Source organism: Nicotiana attenuata, chromosome 2 (assembly GCF_001879085.1).
Source record: "Nicotiana attenuata strain UT chromosome 2, NIATTr2, whole genome shotgun sequence".
NCBI classification, from domain to species: domain Eukaryota; kingdom Viridiplantae; phylum Streptophyta; class Magnoliopsida; order Solanales; family Solanaceae; genus Nicotiana; species Nicotiana attenuata.
In genome coordinates this window covers 43,488,738-43,514,187 of record NC_031990.1, presented here as the reverse complement: position 1 = coordinate 43,514,187, position 25,450 = coordinate 43,488,738, and the positions used below count along the sequence as shown (strand labels likewise).

The window sequence follows — 25,450 nt, the reverse complement described above, 5'->3', positions numbered from 1 at the left end:
CGGCCGCACTAACGCTGAAAAGCGATCAAGAATCATTAACCAGGATGCAAAGACTTTTTCACAAAACACCAATCTCAGGTGATGCTGAAGACAATACCAACTTACCTTAAACATCGAAACTCCTTTCCTGCTCATCCGAGCTCGTGACATCCTTGTCCACGCCGAAATGTTACCTTGATCTCCACTTCAAATTCCATACCACTCACTGCACCTAACATGCCAACATACGATAGAACACGCTTCCCATCATAGATTCAGAACCACTATTAGGTTAACACTTCATCATATAAAACTTTCCACTTAACTCACTTCAGGAGAACCATGGAAGCACACAGGTGAATTCTCATGACCGTAGAATATGCAAATCTCTAGGTAGTGGTCTAACCCCACCATAACCCTTCCAAAATCCGCCTATACACAACAGGCCATAACAGTGGAATACCTCTGAATAAAATCAATTACGGCGGCCGACAGGCCTCACACGTACCATCACAATTCACTTGCATAACTTGATCACGCTGAAGGAACTGATCACTAACACCAATATGCCAAATTCAACTATGGCTAATCAATCTACCTTCTTCCAATTTTTCCTTGATTGCCTTAGAGATAATACTAACTCCATCCAACACATAACATACTCCATCTGCACTCATCTCGAGTGACCTTGAATCACGAGACCATGCTGTCCCGAATCCCACGAACCACTTCATACCTTCCTTGCGCGCATATTCGCACCCTCAACTGATATTCCCATTCTGCTAATCCTATTACGAATCCGAAATCTCTTCTCATTTTCCTCTCAAGTTCTACATTGCAAGTCGAAACACCATAGAACACTCTGTGCCTCTTCTCATAGGCTGCTATCAAGCTCGATTCTAAACCGTATCTATAGGCTCGAAATCATTAGGCATCACACTTTATCTTTTGAATTCACTAGGACCGTTGTTGAGAGCCACCCGCTCTGACTTGGCCCCGAATATAATCAATTCCATAAATCTTCTAGCACATGAATACCCCATTGGTGATGCACCTGGCAGAATCCCTTCCCTTGGAACCCGCATCTTTACAAACACAATCTTGAATCCTTTCCCAAGTCCGAACATGGGCCAATAAGGCCAACGATAGCCCACCTTAAATAATTCCTCTGCTCAATTTACCCCTTATGGTCTTTTCCCGTAGCTGAAATAGCCCATCAATATACTAATAACCAGAAACCTCGCAAGTAATTAACCATGCAACCCCATCATAGGCGGTGGGACTCTCCCACTTAGCTCGAAGCCACTATTACACAACTCTGGAATTTACCAGGATTCTTAATCTCCTATTAACATAACCTTGCGCAATCAACTGCCAACATGCTCGATATCTTACTGTAGAAACCCCCTCTTTATACTCAGAATCATCAACAACATTCGCACGACCGATCCCTTCGCTGTATAACCAATAGAATTCTTCGCAGAAGCTCGCCAACCACGCGATCGCTAACCTGCTCACAGGGATCTACCTGTAGAAATCGCTCCCGACATCTTCCATCACTGCTACACGGGGTACAATCACTACGACATCAATAACTTATCCAGAGTTCGAGCTCACTCTCCAGCTGCACAAGTCCATTCACCCCTCGTGGACATCCATTAAACGTGCGGAAGCATCTTCCAAATTCAAAGTTATGTTGTATCCTTCTTTATTCAAGCATCTCCTTCCCGTTATATCAAATCTCCTGCCGCATAATAGCCCATACTTCAAATTAATCCGTAGGCCCAAACCACCAATCACCAAAATTCCCAAATCACTCCAAACTCTTATCAAGGTGCATAGTCATCCTACCACAATGCCCATATGCAACTCCGCGGCTCTCCCACTTTGGCGGAACTCATCCCTTTAATCGACTACTCGACCCTTGGCCCCTTATACTCGGCCTTCTAGAAATCTTTTGCCACCACCTGACACTTCCCACATGTCTATCCTCATCCTTTGCTGCTCAGTTGTTGCCTTAATAAAATCTATCTTCGTGGCACTTGAACCACCATTGCTGCTAACTTCACGCCTTGTGGAAGATCATCTTTCTCATACCGTCGACATTAGAAACACCGATTAAATCCTGAACTACCGCACCCTGCGATATCTGACAGCCGCATTTTCAATACTATTTAACAATAGCTTGCCCCAAAGGCGAATTGTAGAAGGTCATAACACCGGCGAGCTTAGTACGCTCAATGAGGACAATGACACCTCATCATAGAAGAACAACTCCACCACGCTCACAATTACCAAGTCTCATTCCTCTACCATCCCGAATCTGCACATTCTTAGTTCGGTTGCCTTTCCCCTGCCGGGAATAAAATACTGAATCTCTTGATTAAGCACTGAGTAAACCTCCCTTCAAGTCATTCACTACCCCGACACGTGGGCAAACATCCTACCATCATATCACTACTGCGGAACAGTCATTCATAAGCATCATGGCAACTTGTGCCTAGCCTCAAAGCCCTCAGAAGTATCGTTACTGAGCTGAAACATTAGAATATCCTTCCATAAGGTGACGATAATAATCCAATCAACTACACCGGGAGAAACATCCCGCACCACATCCGTAGTACCAATATGATTCTTCAATTCTCGATTTATAATAAGCGCTTTGCGTCGCATAAGATTGAGTAGGAATGAATTAAAGGCATACGCCTCCAGGGATCAAATCACACGATAAGGAATCAAGAAGGGAAGTACTCCTAACAGCCCTGCAGCGTCCCGAGGATAAGTACAGACGTCTCCGTACCGATCCGCGAGACTCTACTAGAATTGCTCATGACTCGTGAGACCCTAGGAACCTATTGCTCTGATACCATGTTGTCACGACCCAAAATCCACCAAGGGTCGCGATGGCGCCGGACACTGCTGTCAGGCAAGCCAACCAAATTACTTAATCAAGTTCTCGTTCTACTACCTTTGAAATCTAGGATTTTCCTTCAAAATTTAGTATTTTAAAAGATAATTACCTCAATCAAATTTAAATGATAAGCAGTCATTACAAAATACTTTCAAACTATCCTAGAACCCGGTGTCACAAGTGCATAAGCAATCTCTAAGAAATCGAATAGAGTACAATAACTGTCCGGAACACAATATGGGACAAAAAATAAATACAGATAATTGAAGAGACTCTACTGACTGCGGATCGCCTCGAGAAAATACAGCTCACCTAGTCTCCGTGTCAACCATGCCGCGATGCCACTAAGCCACTAGAGTTGCATATACCTGTGCAACAAAAATGCACAGAAGTGTAGTATGAGTACGTAAACAACGTGTACTCAATGAGTATCCCGTCTAATCTCGAAGAAGTAGAGACGAGATAGTCGACTTCGACACATACTAGTGGTCCAATAATGAGGTCAGTAATACATTGAATTATGGATTTCTATAAACATGATTTTAGTCCAAATAGAAGGAAACAAGTAAACAATTAATTCTCTTATAGGAAATTTCCAAAATTCCTTTTCGTAATTATCCAAATATTTTCAAGCCATGAAGAGGCAATAATAACTTAATTAAGTCCAAGACAGCAGCAATACAAGCATGCGCATATCATGCCGAGGCGACGGCCCGATCCAACAGAAATAAACTGTGCACTTGCCGAGGGTCGACGGCGCGCCTATAGATGCATCTATTTAATCTGCCGAGGCGTTCGGCCCGTTGCACAATCAACACACACAGTCAGACAGCCAATCAAGAAGTCAACATGGAGTAATTATCCAAAGAAAAGCCAATTCTCTTTAATAATTTAGGAAAATGAAGTTTAAACCCTTTTAGAAATTCCTTTACTAATTCGATGTAGTTTAAGCAGTTCAAGCTATCAATAGGTTCGTAAATAATCCATGTATAGCATGCTTTTGGGTCCTAACTAACCGGACAATAGCATAATAGTAGCTACGCACGGACTCTCGTCACCTCGTGCGTACGTATCCCCCACAAATAGGAGCACATAATCAATTATTTTACCTATGGGGAAAATTCCCTCTTACAAGGTTAGAAAGGAGACTCACCTCGCTCCGAAGATCCATAACCGGCACTCCACGCCCTTCCGAAGACTCAAAACGATGCACAACGCTCCAAAACTAGCCAATAATTATGTAAATCCATTAATATATGCTAAGGTACTCATTATAATCCAATTTATAATAATTCCTAACCCCGATCGAAAAGTTGACAAAAACGCCCTCGGGCCCACGTGCCCGGAATCCAAAATTTTTCGAAGATAAAGTTTACCCATAGCTTCACGAACTCAAATATATAATTTTCTCTAAATTCCATACCCAAAATCGTGGTCAAAATCCAAGAATACCAATTTTCTAGGTTTTTCCTCAAACCCCAAGTTTTCTACAATTTCCATGTTTAAATCCATATATAAACCTTGCATTTAACTCAAAACTGGCATAAATTACTTACCTCATGATGAATGACGGAACCCCCTCTTCAAAAGCTCCAAAAATCACCCAAGCCAAGAGAAAAATGGGTGAAATGAACTCAACCCCGATTTTTAAACATTCTGCCCAGCCCAGGTCCGCCCTTCTTCGCGTTCGCGACATTCCGCTCGTGTTTGCAAAGGCCAGTCACCCAGCCCTTCGCGTTCGCGTACAAGGCCTCGCGTTCGCGTAGACCAAGGACCCCAGGCCCAGCTTTTTCCTTCTATGCGTTCGCGATCTCCTCCTCGCGTTCGCGTAGCAGCTGAGCCCACCCCTTCGCGTTCGCGACTCCCCCTTCACGTTCGCGAAGGCCAAAACCAGCAGCCTCCCACTTTCCTCTTCGCGTTCGCGAGACTCCCTCCGCGTTCGCGTAGAAGGAAACCAGATAGTTGCAACCAGCAGCAGCTTTTTACCCAAATTCGATCCGATAACCACCCGGAATCCACCCGAGGCCCCCGGGACCCCAACCAATCATACCAACTAGTCCCAAAACACATTACGGACTTGCTCGAAGCCTCAAATCACATCAAACAACGCTAGAATCATGAATCGACCTCCAATCCAAGCTTTATGAACTTTAGAACTTCAAACTTCTACTTTCGACGTTTAAACCTATCAGATCAAGTCCGATTGACTTCAAATTTTGCACACAAGTCATATTCAACATTACGGACCTACTGCAACTTCCGGAATCGGATTCCGACCCCGATATCAAAAAGTCCACTTCCGGTCAAACTTCTCAAAAACCTTCAAATTTCTATCTTTAGCCAAATGACTCCAAAATGACCTACAGACCTCCGAATTCACTTCTGATCGCGCTCCCAACTTCAGAATCACCATATGGAGCTATTTAGAGACTCAGAATCCCAAACGGACATCGATAACACTAAAATGCACTTCAAGCCAAAGTTATGAAATTTCTTCAAAATGCTACTTTCCACAATAGGCGCCAAAACACTCCCGGGCCATCCAAAACCCGATCCGGACATACGCCCAAGTTCGAAATCATCATACGAACCTGCTGGAACCTTCAGATCCCGATTCCGAGGTCGTTTACTCAAAATTCCAGTCCTAGTTCATTCTTTCAACTTTAAGCTTCCGAAATAAGAATTCTCTTTCCAAATCAACTCTGGACTTCCCGAAATTCAATTCCGACCACGCGTACAAGTCATAATACCTTAAATGAAGCTGCTCATGGCCTCAGACTGCTGAACGGAGCGCTAGAACTCAAAACGACCGGCCGGGTCGTTACAATTATAGTGAAATATTTAATAGTATCAAATTTAAAAAAAACAAAAACAAATATAGCTTGATGTACATCCTGAAAAAATATTATTGCTAGTAATTAATATGTCTCAATCGAGTAATTTGTGCTTATTTCCTATTTAAAATCTTTGAAAAATCTATATTTCAGATAATGCTTATTCTCTTTTTTAATCAAGATTTTTATTACATTATTTTAAAAATGGATGACAAAAGATGGTTATTTTCTTGTTAATTTTTTTATAACAACATCAACAAAAATAATTAAAAAAATACAGTAAAATCCTGCAAGTGGGGTCTGGGGAGAGTAGTGTGTACACAGACCTTACCCCTACCTTATGAAGGTAGAGATGTTGTTTCTGAAAGACCCTCGACTCTATAACAGTAAAAATGAAGCAATAGAGAAACAATAGCAACAACAAGGTAATAAGACAATGAAGCAAGTAATACAATGATTAATAGCAAAGATTCAGGGATACAAAAACAAGAGTAGTGCAGATCATACTGATAATAATGTCACACCGTATAAAAATAAGAGACTAGGATTAGGAAGATATACGACTAGTGCTACTACTACTACTGGTAAGACAAAGCAAAACTCTAGACTGTCTATCAACCCACCACCTTAATTCTCGACCTCCACACCTTTCTATCGAGAGCCATGTTCTCGGTAAGCTGGAGCAGAGCCATGTCCTGCCTAATCACCTCACCCCAGTTCTTCTTAGACCTCCCTCTACTCCTCCTCTGACTCACCGAGGATTTATAACATATAACATATAAGAATTTTATGTTTTAAATTTGAATTTGCCTTTTGATTGGTTCACATCTATTTATTTTGATCTACATTGTTATGAATACATCACCATTTGCTAACTTTATTGTTTATCACACTTAGTGATAAGGTTAGTGGTCATAATTTGTATGCAAATTATTAACCTTTGTTAAGCATTATCACGTGATTTACCTGCTTATTACCCCACTAGTAAGTCTAATAATCAGTGACACAACTATTCTTGTCCAAGAGTGATTAATTGACACCCTTTCGCCTAAAAGGAGAGAGTGTTTTACTCGTGGTAAAGCATGTTCCTGCGAAGCTTTGGATTGATTGAATTAAACGATATTGTTGGATTTTTTTTAAGGGTGAGAATCTGACGACTTAGCGTAGGATATTGGTTATGGACTTGGAGGTCAGGCGGACAAGTAGAAGGAGGGTTCTGTCTGGTCTACCTAGGATCGGGTGGGGTGCGTTGACTAAGGACAAAGCTCAGGAGTTGAAGGAGAAGTTGCGAGCTATGGGGGCTTGGGGGGAGTAGTGGGAACGCGAGTTATACGTGGACTATGACAGCGAATTGCATTAGAGGGGCGGCGAGAAAGGTGTTAAGGGTCTCGAAGGGTTTCTCTGGTCGTCATAAAGGGGATTGGTGGTGGAACGAAGATGTTCAAAGGAAGGTGGAAGCTAAGAAAGTGGCGCATTTTAAGCTTGTAGAGAGCGTGGACGAGGTGGAGAAGATGGCAAACAGAGAATGGTATAAGAAAGCTAAGAAGGATGCGAAGTTAGCGGTTACTGCTGCTAAGACCGCGGTGTTCGGTCGTTTATATGAAGAGCTCGGAGACAAAGGCCGAACAAGAAGTTGTACAGGCTAACCAAAGTGAGAGAGGAAGGCTCGGGATCTGGACCAAGTGAGGTGCATAAAAGATGAGGAAGGTAGAGTTTTGTTGGACGAGGCACAAACTAGGCGGAGATGGTAGTCTTACTTCCATAAACTCTTGAATGAAGAGGGAGATAGGAGCATTGTGTTATACAATTTAGAGTTCTCGAAGCGGCATCGTGATTTTGGGTACTGTAGACGCATAAGAGTGGGGGAGGTCGAAGGGGCTATGCACAGAATGAGTAGGGGTAGAGAGACCGGGCTAGACGAGATCCCTGTTGAATTCTGGAAGAGAGCGGGTAAGGCAAGATTGGAATGGCTCTCCATGTTATTTCACGTCATTTTTAGGATGAAGAGGATGCCCGAGGACTGGAGAGTACGATGATTGTACTATACAAGAACAAAGGAGATATCCAGAACTGCAACAATTATAGGGGTATCAAGTTGCTAAGTCATACGATGAAAGTTTGGGAAAGGGTGATAGAAGGGAGGATGAGGAGGAGTGTGTCCATTTCTGACAACCAGTTTGGTTTCATGCCGGGACGGTCGACTACAGAAGCCATTCACCTTGTGAGGAGGTTGGTGGAGCAATACAGGGCATAAAAAAGACTTGCATATGGTGTCCATTGACCTAGAGAAAGCTTATGATAAAGTCATGCGAGAGGTCCTATGAAGATGTTTGGAGGCTAAGGGAGTGCATGTAGCCTATATTAGAGCGGCCAAGGACATATATGAGGGAGCTAAGACGCGGGTAAGGACGGCAGGAGGAAACTCGGAGTACTTTCCAGTTGAGATGGGGTTGCATCAGGGATCAACACTTAGCCTGTTTTTATTTTCCTTGGCGATGGATACATTGAAGCAGCACATCCAAAGAGAGGTGCCCTAGTGTATGTTCTTTGCAGATGATATTGTTCTGGTTGACGAAATGCGAGGTGGTGTTAACGTAAGGCTGGAGGTCTGGAGGCATACCCTTGAGTCTAAAGGTTTCAAGTTGAGTAGGACCAAAATAGAATAGTTGGAGTGCAAGTTCGCGGAGTTACCCAGGAAGCGGACGTAGATGTGAGGCTTGATACTCAAGTCATTCCTAAGAGAGAGAGAGTTTTAAGTATCTGGGGTCTGTGATTTAGAGTGATGGGGAGATTGATGAGGATGTCACACATCGTATCGAAGCGGGGTGGATGAAGTAGAGACTCGCTTCCGGTGTCTTATGCGATAAGAATGTGCCATTGAGACTTAAAGGAAAGTTCTACGAAGTAGTGGTTAGACCGACTATGCTATATAGGGCAGAATGCTGGCCAGTCAAGACCTCCCATGTCCAGAAGATAAAAGTTGCTGAAATGAGGATGTTGAGATGGATTTGTGGGCATACTAGGTTAGATAGAATTGTGAACGAAGTTATCAAGGACACTTGTGGAGGATAAGATGCGAGAGGCGAGGCTTCGATGGTTCGAGCATGTTAAAAGGAGAAGCACAGATGCCCCAGTCAGGAGGTGTGAGAGGCTGTCCTTGGGGGGGGAGGGGGGGGGGGGGGAGAGGCAGAGGTACGCTAAAGAAGTCTTGGAGTGAGGTGATCAGGCGGGATATGGCGTAGCTTGAGCTAACCGAGGACATGACCCTTGATAGGAGGGTGTGGAGGTTGAGGAAGGATTAGGGTAGAAAGTTAGTAGGCATTCGAGTGTTTTCCTCTATCTTCTTGTTTCCGTAGTATTACTGTTAGTATAGTATTATTTTATCCTTAGATGGCTACTACTACATATCTTGTATTGTATTACTTGTTATCTGTGCTTCTTTCATCTTGCATTTTGCTGTCTTAGTCTCAGTTTTCTAAATATCTTGTACTGTCATTACTATTATCAGTGCTTCTTTAATCTTTTCTTTAGCTGAGGGTCTATCGGAAATAACCTCTCTGCCCGTCCAGGATAGGGGTAAGGCAGCATACATCTCACCCTCCCCAAAACCCACTTGTGTGAATAACCGGTCATTGTTGTTATTGGATTGATGTAATATTACGGAGAACAAGACAAAATAATTATGAGATTAGCAAAAAAATTCACTCTAATTCCCTTCAACCTTCCTAAAGAGAGTTGAGTATCTGTACCTCAACATGAAAAGAAACTTTTTACAATTGTAATTGTACTTTCGCCCGTAAATTAGTTTGAGGATCGAGATAATCGGTTCGCGCTATGGAAACAAACTCTTACAGATAATAGACCCTTGTGGTCCAGCTTTTTCTCGGACCATGTACATAGCTGGAGTTTAGTGCACCGGGCTACCGAAATGAGACGGAGCACAGAGAACAAGTTATTATGGTTAAATCATCGATTAAGATAAAAATATGTATATAATTAACTACTATAATTTAATGATAATATAATAAACTCATGTTGACTTATAGTCGGCACGACTCGACTTAATTCAACTCGCTGAATGCAAATATTCAGACCACAGTAGTACATCAAATCGTATAATTAGGGATTTGGATTAGTTCTACCCGACCCAAAAGAAACCCATACCAAAACATTACCCCTTTCACACGAAAACCACTGCCGCAAGACCATAGTATTCTGTATTTCAGCCATATAGGGTTTATTAGTAACTTGTTTGAGGGAAGAGAAATTTGCAAGTAAAACGCCATTAAAAGTTTATTGAGAGAAAATGCCAACACTAACGAAGCTATTCACAATGGAAGAAGCATCGCAGCACAACACTAAGGATGATTGCTGGGTCGTCATCGACGGCAAGGTGTTTTTCTTTTCTGGGTTTTATCTGTTTTTTTTTTCCTTTTTATGGGGAATAATTGTGCTTGTGGTTCTCAATTGTTAGATAGACTGACCAATATTGAAAATTGTCAATGGTGCCCTTTTATTGTTTTTGTTTTTGTTTTTGATGGGGTTTTGGAATATATTCTTATTGTAAATGTGACTGGTTATGTATTTTCCGAGGTAGAGGCGGATCCAGGATTTATAGTTTATGAGTTTCAGCATCGAGCTCAAGTTAATATATCCTAATAACTGAGTTCACAGTTAAATATTTAGTAGATTTTCATAACACATATATCGGGTCTGGGCAAAAGGTATTGGTTTCACATGAATCCATAGCTTGCAAGCTAGGTCCGCCACTGCGTTGTGGTTATGCAATTTTTAGACGGACCCAAGATATAGAGTGGGTTTGCAATGGGGTGCGATTATTCATTTATATTTTTTTTTTTAAGTTTTTCTTCACACACATTAATTACTAGGATTAATGGTTCTTTTTTAACTCCATTGATGCTAGTTTTAAGTTTTATGTTCATAATAATTATCTGACTCAATTGCCATGTTGAAGTTTTCTTAGGCTTATGAATGTTATGATATGTATCTGCTTAGTGTCGGGTTAGACTGGCCCTTAACCATTGAATATGTAGTGTGTATATGATTGGAATAGTCTTAAAATCCCTTTATTGACTATGTAATAATGGAATTAAGAGAAAGAAATATAGTGGATGTATCCGTATGGCTGCGGCCAGTTTCTCGCTAATTTTTTTTTTTTTTTTTTTGTGTTGAACGATTCATAGGAAAAGTGGCCATGTGCATATCGCAACCTTTAATACAGGTGCATTAAGCAAATGAAGGATATATTAACGTAGCAATCTTGCTACGTTTGTACAAAGTATATGACTATAGAGGGAGGTAGCAAGTACCCCGTGTAATTAGTCGAGGTGCGAGTAAGCTGGCCCTAACACGGTGGTTATAAAAAAAGGTATAATGACTATGGAAGAGTGTCAAGCTGTTTGAGGTAGTGGCCCTAGTGAACTGAGAGAAAGTTATAGGTATCTGGTTCTCTATTGGAATTGGGGCGAGTTCTTAATGAGGAAAAGAAAGGTAAAAAGCTAATTTTGCTGGATTTAGAAGATAATCACTGGGTGTATTGTTATCAGGGTGATTAACGAAGTAATGAAGATTGGTTGTGATTAACGAAGTAATGAAGATTCCTCAGCTTCAAAATATGCCACCAGGATGCGGCAACTCAAGAATGTGAAACACATACAAATTGTAGATAAGACCAAGAAGACTGATAACCATAACAAGTCCTGATTCAAATGCTCCCTAACCTTGTAAGTAATGCAGCAGGGCCTTATAAGTTTATCCTTAGATTAATAATTTGCAGCTGTAAGTGGCAGTGGTTCAGGACCAATAAAAATTCATCCACTACCTTTCTCCTTCGTGGTATTTGGGAAGGTGAGAGGGTTGGGGCGGGCTGTAAATGTTCGCATGGAGTTATGTCTATCATTTGACAATTCGCTTCTTCCTGAAAACTAAATATAATTTCTTGTGGATAAGGTGGTGCATTGCTCCCTTAGTTTCCATTTGTGCTCATGCAAAATCTATAATGCTGTGCAAAATTTATGCAAGCTTACCTTGGACAGTGTTCACGGGAATTTTAACCATGATTATTGATCCATGCTTTTCCTCATTATTTTATCTGCTTGTTTCCATATTATGCTGATTAATTTTTATATAGGTTGTGTCCTATGATTTGGACATACTATATTTATTACTATAATTTAAGGCCTCGGACTTGTTTTCTTCGTATATTTTGACATTGCAACCTGTACGATATGGCAATCGAGTTCAACTTATGCACTTTATGCAGCGAGAACTTCCTGATATTGCATCTTGTGGTTAGTTGAGCTGTTTTATTTTTATCCAAGCTCTTATTATTGTGAAATTTAGAGGATTTACCAATTGCACATTGGCTATTTATATTCTTAAGTACACCCACATTCTTGTGTCAGCCATCAAAATAATTTTCACTAGAAGTCAAACCCATATTTAACTTGTCGTGGTAAAAATAAACCTGAACACAGTACTACTTAATATGTAAATTGCCAGTCTTGAACCTCTGAGAATGAAACTGGTTTTGGTTTGATATCTAGTCTAGACATGAGCCAGGAGGATAGACTTTAAATCAGATGGTAATATGGCTTAACACGCTTTATGCCTTAGAGCACCACGATTTGCTGGAAAGAATAGTTTTGATGTTACAGCAACGCTAAGTGAGACTGATGATCTCCAGTAGTCTTTGCAAAAGTTTGTTTGCAAATCAATAATTTATATAGAAGCTAAAACTATTGATGCAATTGGACATTTTGACTTGTCTTCTTTGATGCCAAACTTTTTGCTTGCTCAGGCAAGGGTCATACTCGAAAACCATATGCTATAAAATATTTGTATTACCAACTGCTGAGTGCTGGCATGAAATTACATTTCTAATTAGAAGAAAGTTATTGTATTGGCTATTTGGATTAGCAACTTATTGTCTGCAATGTTCTGATTGTCGTTTTGCTTCATAAGCAAAATGTCATAGTGTTTGGACTGATCTTCTTATATTTCTAGAATGTTTTATTAAAAATTTTTAGAACGCCTGATTCTCCGTTTTGCTAACTTCAATGCTTTGCCTGGTGCATGAGCAGGTATATGATGTTTCATCTTATTTGGACGAACATCCAGGGGGAGATGATGTTGTACTTTCTGCTACAGGTATCGTTTCATTCATATTCTTCGCTTTGAATTTACTATGCTCAAAGTAGAAGTAAATGAAATTACGTTTGAGCATGTCATTAGAAAGATTACAAGATGGAATGATACGACTTGTGATGCATTTTCTTGTAGGAAAAGATGCCACTGATGAATTCGAAGATGCTGGACATAGCAAGGATGCGAGGGAACTGATGGAGAAATTCTTCATTGGGGAGCTTGATTCGACATCCCCTCCCATCCCAGAACTTGAGATTGTCAAGAAGGCTGCCAAAAATATCCCTCAGAAGGTTAAGGAAATTACTAAGCAATATTGGTTCGTTCCTATAGCAGTTGTCGGCATCTCTGTGGTGGTGGGCTTCTTATACACACGCAAGAAGTAAAATCAGTCTGATATTCCCTCTCGGATGTTAGTACTGTTGTGAAACATAGACTTGAAAAAGTATTCATCATATCTTTAGAGGAAGTATTTTGGGACATGATTGCTGAATGCACATTTTTGTTACTGAATGAGATGGCGGGAAATTGACATTATGTCCCAGAGCAAGTGATGTAAAATAGCCATTTTAATACACAGTGGCTGTCATCATATTGATTAGAGTTTACATTTACTATCCGTATAACCTGTCTGAGGATACAGAATAAAGTGCATCCAGCAAGGGCATTTTATCTTTTTTCTTTCGCCGAGTTTCTTTTATTTTGATTTCTTTTTGGTTTTGTCCTGATCAGCTTGTGTTCTTGAGTTTTATGACATCAAGAAGGCCTTTTAGATGCAAATAAGTCATGTCAATCTGAGAGAAGCATCGTGACACCTCAAACTTGAAGTGTTTTTCATATTTGATAATAAAAAAAAAAAAACAAGTCATTTATTACTTTTTTAGAGAACTTGAAACAGCCTCTTGCACGAATATAAATGCTGCCTTTTTTTTTTACAGAGAGAACTTCAGCTATTCAGCTATTGTTCCAAAGAGGTGCAAAACTCTCAACAGATAATATAGAGAGGAGGTAGCAGTTAGAGAAGTAAAGATTTCTTTGTTTAGCATCTTAATTTATTTCTCGATTGGAACTGGTAAAAGAGAGAACAAAAAGTACATTAAAGTAAAAACGAATGTCATCTACGTTTTACAAACTTGGGAAATGAAAGGAAGCAAATGAATCAAGGAACTAGTTATCTTTCAAGTAAAATGTTCACTTACAAAACTTTGCTCTTTCTGGTTATATCAATTCAGCTTTGACTTCTTTTGCAAAAACACAAATCTCAGACTGATAGATGTTTTACAATGAGAAAAGAATAAGGTAAAAACAAAACATAGCTCGTGTTAACTGTTTTATCTAAGCATACCGTTTCCTTTCCAATAACGAATCACACAGCCTAAGGGCGTCTGCATTATATCGAACATTATGTACCCTTACAATATTGGCACCATTCAGAATCCCGGTGGTCACAGCAGCAACAGTTGCTGGATCTCGTTCATCTGCAGCAGCGCGAGCACAGACTTCGCCTAGAAATCTCTTTCTAGACGGTCCAATCAACAAAGGTGCACGAGACAACGCCAAGCTCCTCCTTGCAATCTCACTTCGAATGGTTGTCAAACCCGTTAGAATATCCAAATTATGTTCAGTATTTTTGGAGAATCCGATTCCTGGGTCAAGTATTAGCCTCCAAGCAGGAATACCGGCTAACTCTGCTTCCTTGAGCCTCTCATAGAGTTCAAACGCCACGTCCTTACAAACATCGTTGTACTGCAAGTTCTCGGGATTTTGCATTGAAGACGGATCACCTCTCATATGCATTGCTATAAAGGGTACTCGAAGTGCTGCAACGACACTGTGCATATTGGAATCCAACCGTCCACCAGATACATCATTTACAAGATGAACACCATTCTTGACTGCTTCTGAAGCAACGTCTGAATAAAAGGTATCCACAGATAAAAGCTTCCCCTCAACCTCGGGCATCTTGTTAACAGCCTCTATAACAGGAATTAGTCTATCTAATTCTTCTTCAACGGATATCTTTGAAGCGTTTGGACGTGTAGATTGTGCACCAAAATCAATTATATCTGCACCCTCTGAGAGCATTAACCGAACTTGGGAAACTGCTGCTTCTACGGATAGATACTTCCCGCCATCACTAAAACTGTCGAGTGTCAAATTCAGAATACCCATAACAGAGGTTTTCGAAGACCAGTCCCATAGGTTGTTTCCAACTGGCAATACTCTTTTCATCCCATTTCTCCCTACAAGAGATTCACCTCCTAGTTTCTCCCACAACTCGAAAAGATCACTTGAATGTTTTGAAAACGAATGCCAACTTGCAACTGTATCGCTATCTATGTCTGAACCGAGTAGATCAATCAAAGGTGCGACAACAAATGGTCTCTCCCAGATTCTTTCATGCGGAACGTCAAGTATCTCAGAATGAATCTTGAACTTCCCATAAAACAAAATATCCAAGTCGATGGGTCTAGGACCATATCTAATCCCAGTTGTACGACCCATGTCCTTCTCGATCTTCTTGAGCACTCCCAACAACTCGTGAGGCCCTAGTTTTGTGACACCTCTAACAGCAGAATTCAGAAACCGAGGCTGATCAGTCACATAAGCAGGCGCTGTCTCGTATAAGCAAGCATGCCTGGTAATTTGTATACCTGATTTCTTCATTAGGTGCAATGCTTCATCAAAATTCTGAAGTCTGTTTCCCACATTACTTCCTAAAGCAATTATTACTTCCTGCTCCGAGGAATGTACTTCCACCACACAATCCGGGGACGAATGGATACTATAAATGCCCCGTGCTGCAAACAAGATTGTAAAAGAACATCAATCAATCAATCACTATGCGTCTACGCCTTAATCCTAAAACTAGTTGAGGGTCGGTTATATGAATCCTCTGTATCCATTCTGCGCTATTATGGTCCATTTCATCTCAATCTTTAAAGATTCAAAAAGAACATTTTAGATTAAAAAAGCGGCTTCTACCTCCATCGACAGTCAATAAAAACCCCTCATTAAAATGTTGAGGGAAGAAGCTTAAACCTATCAAAACAGCCCAAGATAGCTCAAAGATAAACCGTTTTTTTATGACGGTGATCTTCGGGCCTGCTTGTACCTCGACTATTTCACCAGCTACCTGCTATCTTCCAGCAGTACAGGTATCATATAACTCTACCCATCAATGCTTATTACTATTTAAAAAGATATATATGACTTTATAATTTATTTGGAAAAACTGTAGTAGAAGAACAGTATTCCATTAATGTCATTAATTGCACTAATACTATTCTAATTAAACATTTCAATCCACATCCCCTCTTCAAGGGTAAATAGAACACATACCAATTATATCAAACCTCACAAAGATTGTAACTTTATGATTAATAGAGCACAAAAAGATAGGGAAAAACACATAAAGAGGAGTAAAAAGGTCTTACCATTACACGAATTCTTGGATATTTTGAACCCAACTTTTGTCGGCAGTAAGCGTCTGAAGATATTCATATCAATAAATGATACAGAAATCAATAAAAATAGTGATATTAATGCCTGAGTAATATTCCAACATTCATAGAATTGCAAGAAATTTCAAGGACTATCATCCTATGAATGAAACATGAAATATACAGTGGAATTGGATCTCGGAAATTAGAATAGATTCCCTGCTTTGTCAGAATACAGTACAAAGGCAGTGCAGAAAAGAGTCCATAACCTAAATGTGGTTCTTTTGTACTCAAAACACTTTAAGTACCATTCTATATAAAACGCAATTATGAACCGCGTTTTACCTTAACGGCCGTTTGGAACGTTAAGGTAAAGAGCGGTTCATTACCGCATTTTATATAAAACGCAGTTGAATACCCGCTTTACTGGAAGCTGAAAAGACAGCTACATAAAGCGCGGTTCATTACTGTGTTTTATATAGAACGCAGTAAGAAACCGCATTTTACATGTTTACTGGGCCCACCAATAACTCTTATGCGCTTAACTGACATAACAATAATTCAAATATGTAAAATGCCCTTTTAAACTGCGTTTTACTTCCAAAAATTTGACCCCCCGGATTGGGCATTTCCTTATATAGAGGCGTTAAGGGTTTTGATCATTCAGAAATACTCCAACTTCGTGATAAATTTTTCTTGTTGTTAAATTCTCAAGCTTTTTTCATAATGTCTGAAGAGCGAAAAGTAAGGATTTCATTATATTTGGGGGGGGGGGAGGGGGGAGGTTGTGGTGGCGAATAACTCAGTGAGCTATAGTTTATCTCCACAGAGTTTTGTTAAGTTATCACTTACAATGGAGTACGATAGACAAGTATCGTTGTTATGCAATAAAATGAGGTTGAGCAAACGTTCGGTGAATCTTAAAATAACCGAAAGATATCCGTATTCTGTGACTCCGCAAGGGGTTGCTTGTTACGCTGAGTTTAACATCGAGGATGATGAAACTCTGAGAGATTTTTTGGGGACTCCGGATGAATACTGGGAACTTATTTTGATAAAAATGTTGGAAATGCACGTGAAGGTTGAAGACATTTGCAATAATGTTGTTGCGAAAAGTAGGGATAACCCTCAATCATCGGGTGGTTATTCTGGAACAGTATTAGCCCACCAGGTTCCGGCCGAAAGAGTTTGGCCGAATCTAAACTTATCTCCGCGGGCGAACGAGGAGCGAGGAAATAATTTCTCTCCTACTTTACAAAATTCACAAGACGACTAGTAAACTTCAATTTTCATTTGTGTTACGATGTTTATCTTTGTTGTATCGAATTTGTATTAGCACTCATATATTCCACAGGGGGTACCGTCCAGATATGAATTTTACAAGTTATGACCCCACGCCCAGTTGGAATATGCGTAGTTTTGGTGTGTTGGATCACGGTGATCCATGCGGGAATCATCACCAACAAGATAATGTCTACACATTACGACTTGTAAGTGAAGTGATATATCTCTATGTAAAGTATTTATCAATTTGAGTAGCTTATCATTTTATTGTTTGTGCAGTAAAAACGAGCAACTTGATGGTCCTGACCTCACTCAGTTGCCAGTAGACGACGTATTTACTTGTGATTTGGCAGATGCGCAGAGTCAGGAAGATAATAGTGATTATGACAACAATGCCGATGAGTCCGGAGATGGCATACCCTTCCCTGACGAGGGTGAAGATGAGGAGGAAGTGAATGTCGAACCTGAGCTGACGAGGGAGCATGCTCCACTTCCCATTAGACCAAGAGTGTACGAGTCCCACGTGTCGTTTCATTCACGGCATATTCCCTACCTTGATAATTTGCCAAGTATGCCGGATGTGGATGCCCTCACAAGGGATCTTGACGAAATTCGGCCAGCAATGTGGGATGAGTCTAGACCAATGGTGCTGGCAAAGGGCATGTATTTTCCCGATAAAGCTCGCATATCCAGGGCTTGTAAAATGTATAGCTTAAGATAGTGTCGTGAGATGATAGTATGGGAGTCAACTCCGAAGGTATACAAGGTCATATGCCGTAGATGGTTTACCGGTTGTCACTGGATGGTGCGTGCGAGCAAGAAGGAAACAAGGTTGTGGAAAGTGGGTAAATATATTAGCACCCACGTTTGTGAAATGGACACATTCAGTGGGAATCACTTCAACTTGGATGTTGACTTGATTTCTCTTGTCTTGATTCCACACTTGGAAGTGTCCATTAGGTACAATATCAAAGAGTGTATTACATCTGTCCACTAGGAATATGGGTGTACTATTACCAAAAGAAAGGCATATCTCGGGCGCAAACGTGTATTTGAAATTATTTATGGTGATTGGGACAAGTCATTTTCATCTCTACCCAGGTACATGTGACGACCCAATCCGTCGTCTCATGTATTACAGCCCCGTTTCCCCCATTTATTGCTCTTTCATGTTTTATTATCAGCAACGGGTGAGTTAGAGTTGAATTGAATTGGTTTGGATAGGAAATGAGACACTTAGTCCCTTTAAGGAAGGTTTGGGTTGGAAAAGTCAACCGAACGTTGACTTATTAGTTAGAGGGCTCGGATGTGAATTCCGGTAATTCGGTTAGCTTCGGGAGGTGATTTGTGACTTAGGAGTGCGATCGGAAGTGATTCTGGAGGTCCGGAGTAAAATTAGGATTGAATTAGCAAAGTTGGCATTTTGGCGAATTCCGGTGGATAGGTGAGATTTTGATCCGAGGGTCGAAATGGAATTCCGACAGTTGCAGTAGCTCCGTTAGGTGATTTTGGATATGTGTGCAAAATTTCAGGTCATTCGGAGGTGTTTTGGTCGGGTTTCTGATCGAATGCGTAATTCGAAAGTTTTTTTAAGAAACTTAGGCTTGAATTCGATGTGATTTGATGGTTTTCGCGTTGTTTGATGTGTTTTAAGGATGAGAATAAGTTTGAATGAGGTTTTAGGATGTATTGGCATTTTTGGTTGAGGTCCCGGGGGCCTCGGGGTGAATTCGGGTGGTTGAACGAGAGGTTTTGAGGTGTGTTGCAGGTCTGTTGCTGCTGTCATCTGGTATTTCCGCTTCTGCGGAAATGGACTGCAGAAGCGGGTGAGCGATCGCAGAAGCGGCCAGGTGTGGGTTAGGGTAGTTCCGCATAAGCAGAAGTTGGTCGCTTCAGCGGGTTTGCATAAGCGGACATTGTACCGCAGAAGCGGTTTTGAGGGAACCGCAGAAGCGGAGTTCGAGTCGCATAAGCGAAGTCCGGGTTTTGCCAACTTCGTGAATTTTGGTATTTTTCGAGTCTTTTCGATTGGGTTATGTTTCTTTAGCCTATTGTAATGTATTCGTTGTGGTTTTAATCAGATTCGGCGTGCGAAGAGAGGTTGATTCGAAAGGCAAAGGCATAGCGAGCTAGACTTGTGGCCGGCTTGAGGTGAGTAATAGATGTAGATGATGACCTGAGGGTTTGAAACCCCGGTATATCACATTGTGACGCTATATTGAGGCGAGACACGTACTCTATGACGAGTGCGGGGTCGATTGTGACTGGGAATTTTGACCTAGTCCGTTTCGATTGATGTTCGTACTGTGTTCTTGACTAGAAATTGTTTGGTAATCATCCTACTTGGATTTTATGAATATGTTTGGGGCTTTGTGCCTATCATTTGCATCCTTCAGGGGTCCTTATCACTGCTTCCATGATGTTTAGCATATTTCATGATATCAGTCCTGAGTTAGACACTGCCTCGAAATGTTTAATAAATAAATAAAGGTTTAAACACTTAGCTCTATAATTCCTAATAATTGAGACCAAAATGAATAATCTGATTGTGCCCGAGTGGCTTGCATGCATATATATATCTGGACTGAGTGTGGATCGGGCTGCACGCCGCAGCGAATGTTACGATGATATTGCGCTTGGGCTGTAGGAGCCCCTCCGGAGTCTGAACCCCCACAGTGAGCGCGGGTACCCAAATGGATCGGGCTGCGCGCTGCAGCGGTCATGTGCATTGCATTGCATTCATGCATTTTATATCTGTTGGTCTTAATTGTCATTGTCTGTTGTTGTTTCATCGTTTAACGTGCTAAATCATTGACTATAGCTTTATATTGTAATATTTCGGGATTTCTTACTTTCAGCCATTATATATGTTTATTACTCACTGAGTTGGAAGTACTCACTTTACTCCCTGCACCATGTGTGTAGATTCAGGTGCTCCGGAGACTTAGTGGAGCTGTTTGCTGTTTTTCGTGAAGTTATTTTCAGGAGTTGTTGAGGTAGCTGCCTGACGTCCGCAGGACCCGACTCCTCCCCTTTATTTCATTTGTCTTTCCATATCCTAGACTTCTTTATTACTATGGATATATTACTCTGTTACATCTAGAGGCTCTAGACTCGTGACTCCAGATCTATTGGGGAATGTTGGGATATTTGTTATTATTTTCCATACTATTTTATTTAGTTTCGGATTGGAACCTTGATATTTGCTATTTTAATCGTATTACTTGTTAACGGATTGCGTATTTGGGTTGAGAGTATTTAAATTGGTCGGGCTTGCCTGGCATTAGTGTTGGGCGCCATCACGATCGGGATTGGGGTCGTGACAGTACATGGCCGCACTGAAATACTTTAACCCCGGGACTGTTGTTGAATGGAAGCATGAGCGGAATCCAGGAATACCGGAATATATATTCAGATACGTGTTTTGGGCATTTAAACCAGCAATTGATGATTTTGTGCATTGTCGTCCGGTAATTTCCATATACGGTACTCATGTCTATGGAAAGTATGATATTAAGCTGTTGATCGTCGTTGCAGTAGATATCTAATGGACAAATATTTCCACTAGCTTTTTCCATTTGTGCCAATGAAAGTCAAGAGACGTGGACGTTATTTTTGAACCACTTGAAGCAGCATGTTGCCAAACAACATTCAGGTATTTGTCTAATATATGATCAGCAGGGTGGTATATTAAGTTCTGTAGAGCATTTGCCTGAATGGCAGGAACCCTATGCATACCACCGTTACTGTGTGAGGAACCTGAAGGCCAATTTCCAGAAGAAACATCCCAACAAGGACTTGTATGATTTAATATGGATGGCTGCAATTGATCACCAACAGTGCAAATTTAGGAGGCGCATGGAATCGATCCGGCAGTTATACGAAAGAGCCTATAATTGGTCGATGCGACATGAGCTTCACAAGTGGACATTGCATGCTGATGGTGGCAGATGATGGGGAATCCTGACTATAAATGTGTCGGAGTCTTTCAACGGGTTATTTAAGTCTGCATGTGGATTTCCTGTCACTACCATGGTCCAGATGTCATTCAAACAGATGGCGGAGAGGTTTGTTGAAAGGCATAAAGGTGCATCGAAATTGATGGACAAGGGTGTTGAATTTACGCCAATACTGATGAAAAGATTTGAGAAATACAGGAGGCGAGCACATTGACATTCATATTTACAGTATGATCACAACCGGGGTGTTTTTGAAGCTCGCACCGCTATCTGTCAACACCGGGGAATAATCTACACACCGTAAATGGAGCCAGCAGGTTGTGTTCATGTGGGAAATGGACCATCTACCACATGCCGTCCGCACATGCGGTGAAGTGCTTTCAACAAGTTGGATATGGGGCAACAAACTATATTTTGTAGGCAATACAGTGCTGCTGCATACGTAGACACGTATAGTGGGAAGTTGCATCCATTAGGTGCTGAGCATTATTGGCCGCCGGAGCCATTTAAAATACTGTGGAACAAGGACTACTTGCGCAAGCTACAAGTGCAAAAGAGAACGCGTATACGGAACCAAATGGATGTTGGTGATACCGTTTATGCGCGTAAATGTGGCATATGCTCGCAAACAGGACACGACCGTCGTAAATGTCCTTCAACTGGTTTGGGTGGCGGTGGTAATCTAGCTCCTGGTGCAAGTTCGTCTAATGTACCCAACTATCAAGAATACACGTAGTGTTTTGTTTTCTTTTTGTAATAAGTGTCTGTACTTGTTTATGTTGCAAGATGTATCAAATAAAATTATGTTTCCACAGCCTTGTTACATCTTATTGATATTTAATATTTTTCAGCTGAGTAAATTAATAGATTTCTCCCTCCCGTTCATGTAATCAAAAATAGTATTGGATTAAAAAACGGAAAATGTTAACGTTCACTTTCGAGTTTCACTCTAAAATTATTAGAAAACTACACTGTTAGAGGAGGAAGATGTTTGATAAATAAGTGAATATATATATATATATATATATATATATATATATATATATATATATATATATATAGCGCGATTAAATACTACATTTTGTGTGTTGTCTTGTCGATCTGAAAAGCTGCCCGACTGCGAAAAAACTGTTTCGTTTCAGAAAAAATATTTAACACACCAAGCATACCGCGGTTAAATACTACGTTTTGTGTGAATATATATATATATATATATATATATATATATATAATATATATATATATAATATATATAGCGCGGTAAATACTACATTTTGTGCGTTGTCTTCTCGATCTGAAAAGCTGCCCGACTGCAAAAAAGCTGTTTCGTTTCAGAAAAAATATTTAACACGCCAAGCATAGCACGGTTAAATACTACGTTTTTTGTGAATATATATAGCGCCGGTTGAATACTACGTTTATGTTTGTCTTGTCGTTCTGAAGCTGCCCGACTGCGAAAAAGCTGTTTCGTATCAGAAAGAATCTTTAACACGCCAAGCATAGCGCGGTTAAATACTTTGTTTTGTGTGAATATATATAGTGCGGTTAAATACTACGTTTTGTGTGTTGTTCTTGTCGTTCTGAAAAGCTGCCCGATTGCGAAAAAGCTGTTTCGTATCAAAAGAATCTTTATTACGCCAAGCATAGCGCAGTTAAATACTACGTTTGGTGTGAATATATATAGCGCGGATAAATACTACGTTTTGTGTGTTGTCTCGCGGTTCGAAAAAGCTGCCTGACTGCGAAAAAGCTGTTTCGTATCAGAAAGAATCTTTATTACGCCAAGCATAGCGCAGTTAAATACTACGTTTTGTGTGAATATATATAGCGCGGATAAATACTACGTTTTGTGTGTTGTCTCGCGGTTCGAAAAAGCTGCCTGACTGCGAAAAAACTGTTTCGTATAAGAAAAAATCTTTAACACGCCAAGCATAGCGCGATTAAATACTACGTTTTGTGTGAATATATATAGCGCGGTTAAATACTACGTTTTGTGTGTTGTCTTGTCGTTCTGAAAAGCTGCTCGATTGCGAAAAAGTTGTTTCGTATCAGAAAGAATCTTTATTACGCCAAGCATAGCGCGATTAAATACTACGTTTTGTGTGAATATATATAGCGCGGTTAAATACTACGTTTTCTGTGTTGTCTTGCCTATAAATAACGGGCGCATTATACTTATTTTCTGCGCTTAACCATAACAAATAGCAAAGCTTTCCATAAAAGTAGGGTTTTTTCTCGCTTTAACAAATGTCTGACCGCTTGTATTGTACCAATGTGCCAATGTGGCAAATGTTGTATGATGGCGGACTGTTGGGATGACGGTCAAGTTGGGCGTAGATACTGGATGTGTGTGAAACAGGTTGGAGGCAACAACGGAAATTTTTACAATTTTGAGGTATGGATTGATGAACCCTGTCAGCAGGAATGCTACAAACAATCTTTGCAGCATCTTCATGATTGACCAAAAAAACGGTGGGCGTATGAACGAGAATACAAACGAGAAGTTGCGGAGTTGAAGGAGAATAAACTCAAAGAGGTGGAATAAAAAAAATAAGTTGGAAGAAAATTTTACGTTGGTTGGAGCAGAAAATATAGGCGGTCGTGACTAAACAATGACATGTACTGTGTTGAGTGTAGTAGCTTATCTTTATGTTTCCCGTGTCATGTGTTTTTATTAGTTGTACTGAATTTAAGTTATGTTAAGCTTCTATTTTGTGTTTGTGTTGTAGTGTTAAAATAAAGAAGAAACGGGGAAATAAAAACATAATGCGTATATTATTAAAATATAAAAAAATTGTTGTTATTATTTACATAAAATAATATTTACATACGTATATAAAAACAAATAAAGAAAAATCAATGTGTCCCACAGCCTGTGTGCTTCAATGCAGCCGCTGGCCTGAGGCGCATCCCATCCCGCCCGGATACACTATTAGGATCATCCTCATCGCGTCGCCTCTTTATTCTGAGGATGCGCTGCAGCATGATCGTCAAGTAGTACTTGGCAGGATTGGTAAAAAGGGCCGTCAGTCCATCAGCAACCTACAAAAAAATAAGTCAGCTCAGTATATGAAATTATATATTAGTAATGTACGTGTTAAGTCAAAAAAAAATTCTTACCATGGTCTCGTCGAGCTCCTGAATATAAGCCATCCGTCGCATCCTGCTCCGCACTTGCACAAAGTGGCCTCCGTGACGGGCTGGGATGAAACCTTAATAAGAAAAGTATAAAGTTATTTATTGCGAATCAATAGATAAAAACACATTTTAAATTTAATAGTAATACAACATACCTGCTCCTGTGAAAGATCCACACCACCCGTCGACGATGACGCATAAACTCAGCCGGCGCCCACCATCCACATCTCGGGTCGGCCAATCTCAACAGCGGTCGATGGGCCTGAAAACATCTGCTTCCAATCATGTCCGGTAGGGCTCGTGCCCGTGATCAACAATGGATCTAACGGATCACCTGCGATGCGGCTGGACGTGAACGCCAGATGAAGGCTGTACGACGGCATGCTTGCTGGGATGCTCGTCTGGCTGATGGAGGTCACCCGACAGATCAGCTCCAACATCAATCATCAGGTGCCTGAACAGTGCCTCAACGCCCCCTTGCTGGGGACCACCTCCTCGTTGGCCCACGACCCCGTGGGACAGCCCTGCCTCGTGGAGCACCCCTGTCTCTGTAGGACAAGCCCGTACCTCGTCGTCCCCTAGCTCGTGGGATAAACTTACCTCGATGGTATGCTCTGGCGCCACATAAGTAGGGACAATCTCTAAGCGCTTCGTCCAGTCTCCTGGTCCTTCGATGTAGGATGTGTCCGCGGTGCAGCCAGCTCTGTAACGCTGTCGGCCATTACGACTACTGCATAT

At 40.8% G+C, this 25,450-nt stretch overlaps 3 protein-coding genes across 3 annotated transcripts; 2 read left to right on the top strand and 1 right to left on the bottom strand.

The window, feature by feature from the left end:
* Positions 7,065–7,978, top strand: LOC109218899. Its single transcript, XM_019383301.1, has 3 exons — positions 7,065–7,356; positions 7,504–7,679; positions 7,724–7,978. The coding sequence occupies exons 1-3, from the start codon at positions 7,065–7,067 to the stop codon at positions 7,976–7,978; spliced, it is 723 nt and encodes a 240-aa protein (XP_019238846.1).
* Positions 9,790–13,573, top strand: LOC109208304 (cytochrome b5). Its single transcript, XM_019371394.1, has 3 exons — positions 9,790–10,117; positions 12,828–12,894; positions 13,027–13,573. The coding sequence occupies exons 1-3, from the start codon at positions 10,031–10,033 to the stop codon at positions 13,272–13,274; spliced, it is 402 nt and encodes a 133-aa protein (XP_019226939.1). The 5' UTR covers positions 9,790–10,030; the 3' UTR covers positions 13,275–13,573.
* LOC109208294 (folate synthesis bifunctional protein, mitochondrial-like) lies at positions 14,012–16,589 on the bottom strand. Its single transcript, XM_019371384.1, has 2 exons — positions 16,326–16,589; positions 14,012–15,689 (listed from the first exon to the last, which is right to left on the bottom strand). Exons 1-2 carry the CDS (start codon positions 16,390–16,392, stop codon positions 14,224–14,226), a joined length of 1,533 nt encoding a protein of 510 aa, XP_019226929.1. The 5' UTR covers positions 16,393–16,589; the 3' UTR covers positions 14,012–14,223.

Excerpts from the sequence above, each read along its gene's own strand:
- LOC109218899 (XM_019383301.1), top strand. The coding sequence starts at position 7,065 with ATGACAGCGAATTGCATTAGAGGGGCGGCGAGAAAGGTGTTAAGGGTC. Across the intron at positions 7,357-7,503 it reads AGACAAAGGCCGAACAAGAA|AGGGAGATAGGAGCATTGTG; the intron begins GTTGTACAGGCT and ends TCTTGAATGAAG. Across the intron at positions 7,680-7,723 it reads TCTGGAAGAGAGCGGGTAAG|GATGAAGAGGATGCCCGAGG; the intron begins GCAAGATTGGAA and ends CGTCATTTTTAG.
- LOC109208304 (XM_019371394.1), top strand. The coding sequence starts at position 10,031 with ATGCCAACACTAACGAAGCTATTCACAATGGAAGAAGCATCGCAGCAC. Across the intron at positions 10,118-12,827 it reads GGGTCGTCATCGACGGCAAG|GTATATGATGTTTCATCTTA; the intron begins GTGTTTTTCTTT and ends GTGCATGAGCAG. Across the intron at positions 12,895-13,026 it reads TGTTGTACTTTCTGCTACAG|GAAAAGATGCCACTGATGAA; the intron begins GTATCGTTTCAT and ends ATTTTCTTGTAG.
- LOC109208294 (XM_019371384.1), bottom strand. The coding sequence starts at position 16,392 with ATGAATATCTTCAGACGCTTACTGCCGACAAAAGTTGGGTTCAAAATA. Across the intron at positions 15,690-16,325 it reads ATCCAAGAATTCGTGTAATG|CACGGGGCATTTATAGTATC; the intron begins GTAAGACCTTTT and ends TCTTGTTTGCAG.